This window comes from Hemitrygon akajei, chromosome 1, assembly GCF_048418815.1.
Source record: "Hemitrygon akajei chromosome 1, sHemAka1.3, whole genome shotgun sequence".
NCBI classification, from domain to species: Eukaryota; Metazoa; Chordata; class Chondrichthyes; order Myliobatiformes; family Dasyatidae; genus Hemitrygon; species Hemitrygon akajei.
This window is the reverse complement of record NC_133124.1, coordinates 90,915,109-90,927,965: the sequence shown is the minus strand read 5'-3', so window position 1 is coordinate 90,927,965 and position 12,857 is coordinate 90,915,109. Positions and strand designations below refer to the sequence as shown.

The window sequence follows — 12,857 nt, the reverse complement described above, 5'->3', positions numbered from 1 at the left end:
TTAACTGAGTTATTGGTACTAAACAATGCCTAATTATTCTTTAGTACCAACAATTCATTTTTAATTTATAATGATTATTAAAAATATTTTAATAGTGGTGTTTTGAATAGATCGAATTAGTAGACTTAAAAACTTGATTTTCATTCTTTTATTTTTTCAGTTAACAATTATTAGGATAAGATATTTAACCAAGGCTCTATCTACTCTCTTGAATATGTGTAATGAATCCCTTCGTGTGGACGAGGAGTGAGAGAATCATCTTAAATGCAAAAACAAAAGCTGCTGGAGAATTCGGCAGGCCAGGCAGCGTCTGTGGAGGAAAACAGACATTGATCTTTTGGGTTAAGAGCATCCTTTAGACCCTTCATCGAGACAATTCCTCAATCCAGAGGAAGGGCTTGAACCCAAAATATCAACAATCTAGTTGCCTCCACAGATGGTACTGGACTCCAACATCAGTAGTTTCTTGAGTTATTCTCAGTATTCTGGGCCAAATTTTAATAAATAAGGCTAAATAAAGATTTTCCAGTAATAATCACATAATTTGTCCAAGTGTCTCAATCCCATCAAGCAGATGGAAATGGTGTAACTTACAAGCTCCCCTCCAAGTTGTATGGTATACTGGCTTTGAAAAATATTATTATCCTGTAACCATTATCGAATCCAGGTCATGGAACTTATACAACAGTGAATTTAGATCCTGGAACTCCCTGCACAATAGTGCTATGGAAGTACCTTCACTGAAAGAGTTACAGATATTCAAGAGAGCAGCTTCTCAGGGGCATCTGGGGAAGGACAGCAAGTGCTTACAGGGATGGTTACAGGATCTTGCAGTGTGCTAGCTAATTGCTGTACTTCTTGCACTACCATGCTAACCACATCTCAAAAGTATTATGAAGGGATGAAAGGCAATACTAAATGTCATCTTTTCTTCTTCTGTGATCTCACTTTGTTCCACTTTGTTTATTTTCACAGGATGGCTGCATTCCCTTGTTTCTCAGTGCTGAAGTTGGCAATGTTGCAGTATGCAAGGAACTGCTCAGTGTTAATGCTGATCTACAACTCAGGACACAACGGAAGGTACACGTTATCTGGGCCCAGGGTCAAGCACTGTCAGAACATTGTATTGCAGGGCTTGCCAACAAAAGAAGCAAACTCATTGGTCCATCTTACTAATGTTTGTACTCACTGCAAAAATTTCAATGCTGGCTCTGCTGAGAGAACCTACTTAATCTCCAATGAGGCACCTGAAATAATCTGATATTATTCTTCCCTGAAACCTGCTTTGTTTCCATGCTGGGGTAGAATCCTTTATCCCCACTGGTATATTCTGTATTGAATCCATAGTAAGTCTCTTCTCCAAGTTGGGATGGTATGAGGTCACTCAGAAAATCACAGCCATTTTGGATTGGGTTATTAATTCTCCTTTGATGCTCTCAAAATGCTGAAAGTAAGTGGAAGAGCAATGCAGTACGGATACAGCCCACCCAATCCACGCTGAACACAGTGCCCACCCAGCTGGTCCTAATTTCCTGCTTTTGGCCGATATCCTGCTAAACCCCAGCCCTCCATGTATCTATTCAAGTGCTTCTTAAATAATACTATTGCACCTGCCTCAACCACTTCTTCTGGCAGCTCATTCCATATACACTCAGTGGCCATATTATTAGGTATCTCCTGTACCCAATAAAGTGGCTAATGAGTGTATGTTTGTGACTCCCCTGCTGCTGTAAATTATTCACTTCAAGGTTCGACGTGATGCGCAGTCAGGTTTGCTCTTCTGTACATCACTGTTGTAACACACAGTTATTTGAGTTACTGTCGCATTCTTGTCAGCTTGAATCACTGTGGCCACTCACCTGCGAACTCTCTCATTAACAATGCATTTTTGCCCATAGAACTGCTGCTCACCGGATTTTTTTTTTGTTTTTCACAAAATTCTCTGCAAACTCTTAGAGACTGTTGTGCATGAAGATCCCAAGAGATTAGCAGTTTCTGAGATACTCAAACCACCACATTGGGCATCAACAATCATTCCATGGTCAAAGTCACTTTGATCGCATTTCTTCCCCATTCTGATGTTTTTTCTGACAACAACTGAACCTCTTGACCATGTTTGCATGCTTCTATGCATTGAGTTGATCTGCTGATTAGGTATTTGTGTCAAAGAGTAGGTGTATCTAATAAAGTGGCCACTGAGTGTACATAACAATAGTCAAAACCAATTTTCTGTGATATAAGTAATGAATAATAAGGGCCCAAACACTGATCCCTGTGGTATATCACCAGTCACCGGCCTCTATTCTGGGAAATAACTTTCAACCACCACACTCTGCTTCCTATCTATGAGTCAATTTTGAACCCACCTAACTAGCTGTCCCTAAATTTCTTGGGGCCTAACATTCCAGATCAGTCTACCATGCAGGACTTGTCGAAGGCCTTGCTAAAGTCCAAATAAGCAATATTCACTGCCCTACCCTCATCCAATTTTTGGTTACTTCTTTGAAATACTCTAAAGGATTTATTAAGCACAACTTCCCGTGCAGAAAGCCAAATTGACTCCTCCTCATCAAGAGTCAAGATTCAAGTACATTTATTATCAAAGAATGTATAAATTATACAACCTTGAGATTTGCTTGCTCAGATGTAGCCACAAAACAAGAAACCCAAAAGAACCAATTAAAGAAAAAAAGAATAATAATTAAAATTAAAAGACCAACACTAGATGCACAAGAGAAAGAAAACAAATCATGCAAACTATTGAAGCGAACAACATCATTCTGAACCAAAATTGAGTCCTCAGATCCAAACGCCAGAGCGGCCCCCAGTAGGCCCAAAGCTTCGCTTATCAGTTCATCATATTAGTGGCCACGGAGCCTGTACTCACTGATTTGGGCCTGTACTCACTGGAATCTAGGAGAATGCAGTGGGATCTTATTGAAACCTACCGAATGTTGAAAGGACTAGATCTGGTGAGAAGAGAATGCTTCCTGTGGTGGGGGTATCTAGAACTAGAGGACACAGCCTCAAAACTGAGGGGCAACCTTTTAGAACAGAGGTAAGGAGGAATTTTTTTAGCCAGGGATTAGTTAATCTGTGGAATGCCGGAAGAAACCTGAAGACACACATTCAGCGATTCAGGAACAGCTTCTTCCCCTCTGCCACCTGATTCCTAAATGGTCATTGAACCCGCACTATTTTTTTTAATGCAGGGTAGTTCTGTTTTTTGTACAATTTTTAATCTATTCAATATGCATATACTTTATAAAATTTACTTATTTGTTTATTATTTTTAATATTATTATTTTGTTTTCTTTTTTCTTCTATATTATGTAATGCATTGAACTGATGCGGCTAAGTTAACAAATTTCACATCACATGACGGTGATAATAAACCTGATTCTGAGTGCTCTGCCACAGATTGCGGTGAAGGCCTAGTCCATGAGTATATTTTAGGCGGAAGTTGATGGTTTCCTGATCGGTCAGGGCGTCAAAAGGTATGGCGAGAAGGCAGGTGTATGGGGTTGAGTGGGATCAGCCATGATGGAATGGTGGAGCTGAATGACCTTATTCTGCTCCTATGTTTTATGGAGCACAGCAGCTGGGGTAGTCTTCATAGCCTCAGTGCTGTGGAGAGAGGAGTGCCATCATGGAAAATGAGTAAAATTTGCTCTCATCCCAACCGACACCCTGTATTTTCAGTTTATCTAGCCCAGTGTTTAAATTGAATCAACAATGGAACAGTGAAAGGCTTCATGCCTGGAAAGAGGAGTGAAGATTGCAGAGAGTGGGAGAAATCGGCTCTCACCTCCAATCTGGGTCAGTGTTTAACCTGTCTAAACAGCATTTCATACCTCACACTAGGACACAGGTACCACTGTTGTGAAAGGCTCCGGGCCTAGACCACGCTGCCTAGCGACTTGCTCCAGGCCCAGATTTTGCCACACAGCCGAAAGCCGCTCTCAAGCTCTTCAAATCAGCTCAGTGTCCAGAGCAATCCAACTTTGCACCCGGGCCAGTTGTACAAGCGAGATCAGACTCCTTCTATCCAAATGCTATCCTTCAAAACTCCCTCTAGTTACTTTCCTACTATTGATGTCAAGCTGACCAGTCTGTAGTTCCCTTGCTTGTCCCTGCTACCTGTTTTAAACAACAGGACAACATTAAACTAAGCAACACTCTGAGCACACTTTGATAGAGTATTGGAAACAGATTTATATGGCTGAAGTATGAAAGGAGTTGTCTGGTGATTGCAGGCATAATTCTATATCATGTTCAGACTAGCTACAATTGACTAAGTCAATGTGATTTATTCTAAATACCTTCTATTTACATTTACGATAATCTGTGTGATGAATTGTCTCTTTAACCAATACCTTTGTGCTGTCATAAGTAAAATAGGACCTTCCACAGAAGACATCTCTTCTGTATCAGCTAACACGAGACATTACCATCTTTTTATTTCTGGTAAGATAGCAGTGCACTTGGTCGCAGTGACAAGACCCTGTTGAACATTGGTAGTACAGAATACTGCAAGTTCAATTCATTCGATCATTTGGCAAGACTGATGGCAGGGAAGCAGTGTGGCATTGCCTGTGACAGTCACCCAGGGGAGGAGGCACCCCAAGCGTTGTGGGAAAGAACAGAGGTGTGGCGGACGTGCTGGCATCTTTGCTGGGTTGGCATTACGCCAGCCCTCACATTGATGCTGCTCTCCAGTGTTCACCCCCTGGATTGTGAGATGAAGAACTGCTGTGTGCTTGTTTCTGCAGGAACGTGGCTCTAGGACAATATCCCATGAACCATCAATCTTTAGGCCATGTCGCTCAGGGATTTGTGCTAATGTTATTTTACGATTGTATGTGCTGTGGGCTGTGTATGTACTGAGTTTTACACCTTGCCCCTGGAGGAATGTTGTTTGTTTAGCTGTGTACATGTGTATGGTTGAATGACAATTGAACTTAAACCACTTTCCATGTCTTGAGAAACACCCCCAGCACATTAGTGATAAAATATTCTATTGCCTTTCATGGATTAGCTTAGTCTTTGGTTGTTTGAGGAAAAGGGTGTTTGAAATTCAAGACCTCAGTCCTAGCATAAAATTATGTTTGACTGGGCAGCAGTGACCCCTAACCTCTGACATGTTCACATGCATTACATATAGCAGGGACTTGGAACACCAGAAAGATAACACTAACACTGCCTCTGCAAAACCCTCCATATTCACTGGAAGAATATGAAAAAGAAGACTGCATTTTGTTAGTGATGTCCATAGGGATCCCGAGCTTTGTGAAATAATCTTCATCCTTTAATTCCACTATTATGTTAAGTAAAGCCATTAGCTTGTATGTGGATTTCTGTTGGAAGTCCTGAACCATGCCCTTCTTGTACTGACAACTGCAAGGGCACCAGAATTCACACTGCTATCCAGTTGATAAGTAAGCTTCAAAGTAAATTTATTATCGAAGTATTTATATGATATCATATACTACCTTGAAATTCATTTTTACAGGTATTTACGGGAAACGTGAAGAAATAATAATAATAATAATAATTTATTTATAAAGCCCTTTTCATACCAACAATGTAGTCCAAAGTGGTTTGCAATGGGATAAAGTGTGAACATGAAAATAAAAGACAAAGTGATGTTAGTGAAATGTAAGGATATTAAAGTGGTTTTGAGCTGGTGCTTAAAAGTGTCAGCTGAGTCTGGATCTCTTATAGTTTTGGTATTGAGTTCAACAGTTTAGGAAAGTAGTTCAAAAAAACTGACCTGCCAATTATCTTTTGAGGGAGATTGTTTAAATTTAAGAGTTCGACAGAAGAAGATCTGAGAACTTGAGTGGGGTTATAAGACAAAAGCAATTCTGTGATGTACTCTGGTCCCAAACTATTGAGAGCTTTAAAGCAAGTAAGAAAGCTTTAGATTTATTTCTAAAAGACACAGGAAGCTAATGCAGAGGGGCTAGGACAGGAGTTATATGCCCCTTATCTGGATTTTAGTTAAAATTCTAGCAGCGGCATTCTGAATGAGTTGAAGTTTGTCAATAGATTACTTTGGAATGCCAGTAAAATGTGCATTGTAGTAATCTAGTCTATTCCATATAAAGACATGAATTAGATTTTCAGCATCATTATGTGACAGAAACGGACGTACCTTTGCAATATTTCGTAAGTGTACAAATGTTGCTCTGGCTGCTTTCTTTATGTGGAATTTAAAATTCAAATAATACAGTAGTATTGATGAAGAACTACGTATACATAAACAAAGCCTGAATAATAACTAATGTGCAAAAGAGGACAAATTATGCAAATAAAAATTAAATGATTCATGAAGATGTTTCATCTCACTTGTTCCAGGCATGAGCTGGTTTAGTAAACTTTGAACTCTGTAGTATGGTGCAATATGGATGAAAGTGAATCAACAGTTCAGCTTACAACAGTCTTGTTCCATTTCCATTGAATACATTTAAAGAGTTGTGACTTTATTAACACTCTGTGGTATCGGATAATCCAAAGCCATCTGTTTGCTTTTCTGAAGCGCTGGGTTGACATGGGCTTTGGAAATTTTTTTATGTGGAAGAGCTTTTTAAGGAGAAGAAATTTCCACCTAACTGTCTGTCTTCCTTTCCAGGATAATGGGGATACAGTCTTACATGTTTGCTGCAGAAAGAAAGATGTAGAATTGGCTAAACTCATGGTGGAACTTGGTGCTGGTGTTGACTTTCAGAATGTGAGTAAGCACAAGTGTAGAACAACTATGACAAATTACACCATTCCCTTATAATAATAAACACCTAACACTAAATATGTGTGGGAGAAATTTCTTCAAATCATTAGTGGAATGATCAAATCACTGCTACCACAAAAGATACAAAGTAGTAAATCTATAAGTTATAAATGAAAAGGTTCTACCACATTACAATGCAAAAATTAATTTAAATAAACATTTAAATACAACCTAAATAAAGGCTGATTAGTTTAGTCAGCAGGGCGTAATGAGGGGCAGGTCATGATTAACCCTGATTTGATTCTTCAAGGAAGTAACAAAACAGACTGATGAAGGCTGAGCAGTGGGTGTAGTGTATCTGGATTTTAGTAAGTCGTTTGACAAGGTTCCCCATGGAAGGCTCATACAGAAAGTCAGGGGACATGGGATCCAGAGAAACTTGGCTGAGTGGATTTAGAACTGGCTTGCCTACAGAGGCAGAGGATGGTCATAGGTGGAACATATTCTGCCTGGAGATCAGTGACTGATGGTGATCTGCAGGGATCTCTTCTGGGACTCCCGAATTTTGTGATTTTTTTAAATGACTTAAACGATGAAGTGGAATGGTGGGTAGATGACACGAAGGTGGGTGGCGTTGTGTATAGTGTAGAAGGTTGACATGGGCTACAACAGGACATTGGTAGGATCCAGAGTTGGGCTTAAAAGAGGCAGATGTGGTTCAATGTAGCAGGAAATAGTTAATACAAGAGGCTTAATTTCAAGGTGATTGGAAGAAAGTATGGGGAGGATGTCAGAGATAGGTTTTCTACACAGAGAATGATTGTGCATGGAATGTGCTGCCAGGGTTGGTTGGTAGAGGACCATTAAAGAAACTCTCAGATTAACACATGGGTGAAAGAAAGCTGGAAGGCTGTGTGGGAGGGAAGAATTAAATTGTTCTTGGAGTAGGTTAAATTGTGTTCTACTTGTAACTCTGGCCCGCCATTTTATCAAACCTCCACCCACAATCACAACTTTAACAAGCGAATTAACAATTCATCTGGAGTACAAATATGTACCCCACAGGTTCAATGCTCGGGGAATCACACAGCATCCAACGGGATCAATCACGGACGAGCCCTCATAATTGTAACTCTTGCTTTGGTTGGCGGCTTAATATAGGGGGTGATAACCCCTGGCCCAGCCACACTTACGAAATCTCATTTGGGTGGATGCTGTGCGATTTGTCTGCTGTTACAAATCAGTACCATGAGATAACAAACAGTACACAATATGCGATTAAACGATTGAGCTTTATAATTCTTAATTTGACTATATGGTTAGTAGAGAAAACAAAAATAGAAAAAGGGTCCATTCTCGTGAAACAGTTCATTGCACAATGTTGGAGCTCACTGATAAGCCAATCGTCCGCCATCGACCTCCTCCGATTGTCGCTGACCTTCGGACCCTCGCTCCAAACCCACTCCATCCGGCGGTCTACCAACTCTCTCCATTCGCGTCTTCTCTCCCCTCTCTCCCCGGCAAAAGACTGCAAAACCCTGTCTTCCAGACTCGCAAGATAAAACAACATTCCTCTCTTTGAATAGTCCCCACATTCCAAAGTACCGTTATCTCTGGTCATAACCCAAACACTGCTGCTACAGAGAGGCCATTACATTAGCAGTGAAACCTTACAGCGTGTCACATACTGTTCTAATTTCTATGTAAATTTTATATCATAGAAGAAAGTGGACAACGTATATTGATTCTCAAATTTGAGTTTTTCTAAAAGAATTGACAACAGCCGGGTAGTTGAAGTTGCTGACATGGACTTTACTGTATCGTTGTTCAGATATGGCCCAAGTGTGGAGCGAAAGAGACACTGACTCCGGTCATTAGTGCACAAACAGGATTTTACTGCAAACAGGATTTTAAAGAAAAGGAAAACAATAAACACTAGGCCAAACTAAAACCCTCAAATAAAAAACCAGATGCCAATACTGTGGCCACAAGTAATATCTAAATAGAAAATGAATATCGCTAGTCTTCAAAGTCATTTGACTCGATAGACCATTTTCCCAGACAAGACCGGATGCAAGCAGGCAGTGTAATGTTGGTACGCTTTGCTCAAGTCTCGACAAGCGCTACAACGAAAAGAAAGGAGTTAAATACCGCCATAATGAAATAATAATTAGCTGACACGTGGAATTGCCGAGTCTGCTACGCAGCTGAGTCCCCATGGTTGTAACACTTTACTATGTGGGACATTTGGCATTTTCCCCACATTAAATGCCAGGGCAAGTGCAGGGGATTCTGTGGATTTCTTCTGATCACATTCCTATGTAAGCACAATAATGAACAGTAAAATAGCAAGATAAATTTTTGGTAACATCAAAAGTGTTGCAGCAGGAAATGGAGCACAAAGGCAACTACTGTAAGAAATAAAATTCACAGAAATGTGAGAAAATGGCACACAAGTCAGGCAATGTTAAAAGTAATTTCAGAAGCATCGTGTTGCAAACTCTCCAATAATTTTAAGGGAATAGCTACAATAATGTGGCCATTGAGAACACGTTGTTCTAAAAGGCAGTAGCGGATTAATGAGTAAATTATTTACTGTGCTGAAAACTTCATTAATGACAGAAGGAAAACAGTTGCCTCAGGGATAAACAAGTTAGTTCTGCATTCCTTGTTCACACTGTACCAGCGAAGAGGAGGGCAGAATTTCTGGCAATATAATAAATATTCCTGATGAAGTTGAATGATGTGATCAGACTTCAGTGCACAAGAGAATAGAGTTATTATCTGAGAGGCTACAAATATTTTATGAATTATACCTCATCAATGTTATGAATGGACGCTTGCTGCTTTTTGACACATTCCTGCTGTAGAGTTAATATCAAACCTCACATTTGGCAAACTCTGGGATTAAAAATTAATTCCAATGGAATGTTAAATTAGAACCCTTCCTGGAATTTCATTTGTTTCTGAGGCTTGTAATGATTTCTCTGTATTGTCTAAGACCCAAGGAAAGACCAAGTGTTCAAGAGGATTAGGTGGTGGTGGTGGGGGGGCAGGGGGAACAGCAGAATTCACAACAATTTTAATATATTCATGCTTCAGTGGACAGAAGAGTAGATGGTACTTTTCACCTCAGCCTGTTCCTTCATTGCAGGAAGAAGGCCAGGTTCCTTTGCATGTTGCTGCCTCGGAAGGAGATGAACTCATGCTGAAGTTCTTCTATCAGTACAAAGCCAATCCAAACATTACAGACAAGGTACTCTCTTCCATTCTCATACGCTGAAGATATTTCATTTCTCTTATTTTTATTTTAATGAGATACAGCACAGAATAGGCCTTACTGGCCCTTCGATACCACCCAGCAAACCCCCAATTTTTCACGCTAACCTAATTAAGAGACAATTTACAAATTTACAATGACTGATTAACATAGCAATGACAAAGTAGGTCGTTGGACGGTGGGAGGAAACTGGAGCACCCAAGGGAAACCCACACAGTCACGGGCAGAACATACCAACACCTTAAGAGCAGCACGGGAATTGAACCCCAGTTTCCCGCCCTGTAAAGCATTGTGCTAACTGCTGTTGGGTAGGATATGTATTTTAGGTGATGAAAAGATTCCAGCTGGAAAATTGGAAGTTAAGTTTTGGCCGCATTCTAATAGACACGCGTGGATGAGCAGAGCAAGACAGAGGACCACAAAGATCCAATTAGGGGAGATGTGTAGGGAGTGAGAGAAGTCAGAATCGGGTTTAATATCACCGGCATATGTAGTGAAATTTGTTAACTTTGCAGACGCAGTACAATGCAATACATCATAATATATGGAAAAACTGTGAATTACAGTGAGTATATATTGCATGAATATCAAATAGTGAACTTAAATAAGTAGTGCAAAAATGTAAGTAAAAAAAGGAGTGAGGTAATGTTCATGGATTCAATGTCTGTTCTGAAATTGGTTGGCAGAGAGAAAGAAGCTGTCCTTGTGTCGCTGAGTGTGTGCCTTCAGACTTCTTAGACCATAAAACCAGAAGACATAGGAGCAGGATTAGGCCATTCATCCCATCGAGTATGCTCCACCATTCCATCATGGCTGATCCCAGATCCCACTCGACCCCATACACACACCTTCTCACCGTGTCCTTTATTACCCTGACCAATCAGGAAGCTATCAACTTCCACCTTACAGATGCCCACATACTTGGCCCCAACCTGTAGTCTGTGGCAGAGCCTTCCACAGGTTCACTACTCTCTGGCTAAACAGAATTCCTCCTTACCTCAGTTCTAAAGGGTCACCACTCAGTTTTGAGGCCGTGCCCTCTAGTTCCAGATACCCCCATAGGAAACATCCTCTCCCCATCCACCCTGTCTAGTCTTTTCAACATTCGGTAGGTATCTCCTTCCCAGTGGTAACAATGAGAAAAAAAGCACTGAAGATGCAATTAGACATTTGGAGATATTAGAAATCAAACTAAGATTAATGACCTTGCCCATCTGACATTTTATTCTATTTTTGTGGACACCTGAAACAATGGTAACATTTTGCACTGATAATGAGATAACGGTTGTGGGGAACAAAATAAATTAGGTCATTAAATACAATCAGAACCTTAACTCATTAGCTATGTAAAACATTAGCAGGTACCTATCTCCTATCACTCAGCCAGTTACTAATCAGCGAACCAATTTGTTTTCAGATCCATTGGTTTTAGCCAAAATTGATGAGGTACTTATTCAGCGATACTGTGGCGCAACCTCCCCATGTCAGCTACACAGGTTCAATCTGAGCCAAAGATATGTTCTGTAGTGGGTTGGTTGGCCACTCTGAATTGGCACTTATGAGTAGTGGAATCTAAATCAGAATCAAAATCAGCTTTATTATCCTGGACGTATGACGTGAAATCTGTCGTTTTGCCGCAGGAGTACAATGCAAAGACATAAAAATCTATAAATTACAAAAATAAATAAACACTGCAAAAAAAATAATACTGAGGTAGTTTTCATGGTGTTCAGAAATCTAATGGTGGAGGCGAAGACGCTATTCCTAAATCATTGAGTGTGGGTCTTCAAACTCTTGTACTTCTTTCTTGATAGTAGTAATGAGAAGAGGGCATGTCCCAGAGCGTGAGATTCTGGAGGGAGTTGATGAGAATGCAGGAAGAATTTTTTTTAAATGAACAATGTAGGATTATTGTAAATGGATGGCTAATGGCCAGTGTGCACCTGGTAGGCCGAATGGTCTGTTTCTGTGCCATATCTCTGTGTCTATGTCAGTATGTATGCCCATACCTCACAGACATAATAGGCCTAAAGGCCTCCTTTGTACAGTGAATCATTATGATTCTATAAGTTTATGAAATAACTTATGGTTAATAGCATTGGATTAGACTGACGAATGGTGATTGAATTTGGATTAATCCTGTCTATTTCACTATTACAGCTGGACCGGTCACCACTGCACATTGCTGCTGAACGTGGACACACCAATGTGGTTGAAGTACTAACTGAGAAATTTAAATCCAATGTACTGGCCCGAACAAAGGTACTTCCACCACTCAAACATTGATAAGCTTCAATTGTAACTAAGTGAGCAGGAACTACTGAAAGATTAGGTGCCTCGTGTTTTGAACAGGACAAGTAAGATTCCCACAAACATATCTAAATGGTGGCCAATGAACTATCAACCAGTCCAACAATCCAATCCTACAAAAACTGCCTGAGCATCAGGAATTAATAATCAAAAACTGCCGGTACTGGAAAATGGAAATAAAAACAGAAAGTGTGAAAGTCACTCAGCAGGTCAGGCAGCATCTGTGGAAAGAGATAAGGCTTTGTCAGAACTCCAAAATAAAATCGGGATAATAACATTGGATTATATAGATTTTTAAGGTGATTTATTGTAACTTAGATCAATGTTACTCCTCCCACTATCCACCATAAATTTATATTAAAATTTCCACATATCTTCACAACTCAGAAGGAGGCCATTCAGCCTATTGAGTGAATGCCAGCTCTTAGCAATCCACTTTCCCATAATCTTTCCTGTAATTCCTTCCCCACCCACCTGCATTGCATTGAGATGTGGGGGGAAACCCACAGGGAGAACATGCAAACTCCTCACAGAGGC

At 40.2% G+C, this 12,857-nt stretch overlaps 1 protein-coding gene across 1 annotated transcript in view; it reads left to right on the top strand.

Moving 5' to 3' along the window:
- The window catches only part of trpn1 (transient receptor potential cation channel, subfamily N, member 1), a 245,911-nt gene that overhangs the window by 153,578 nt on the left and 79,476 nt on the right, over window positions 1-12,857 (top strand). Inside the window, exons 5-8 of the mRNA XM_073047991.1 lie at window positions 976-1,080; window positions 6,635-6,733; window positions 9,885-9,986; window positions 12,171-12,272. Of these exons, the coding sequence (XP_072904092.1) occupies window positions 976-1,080; window positions 6,635-6,733; window positions 9,885-9,986; window positions 12,171-12,272 (408 nt within the window). The remainder of the gene's footprint in view (window positions 1-975; window positions 1,081-6,634; window positions 6,734-9,884; window positions 9,987-12,170; window positions 12,273-12,857) is intronic.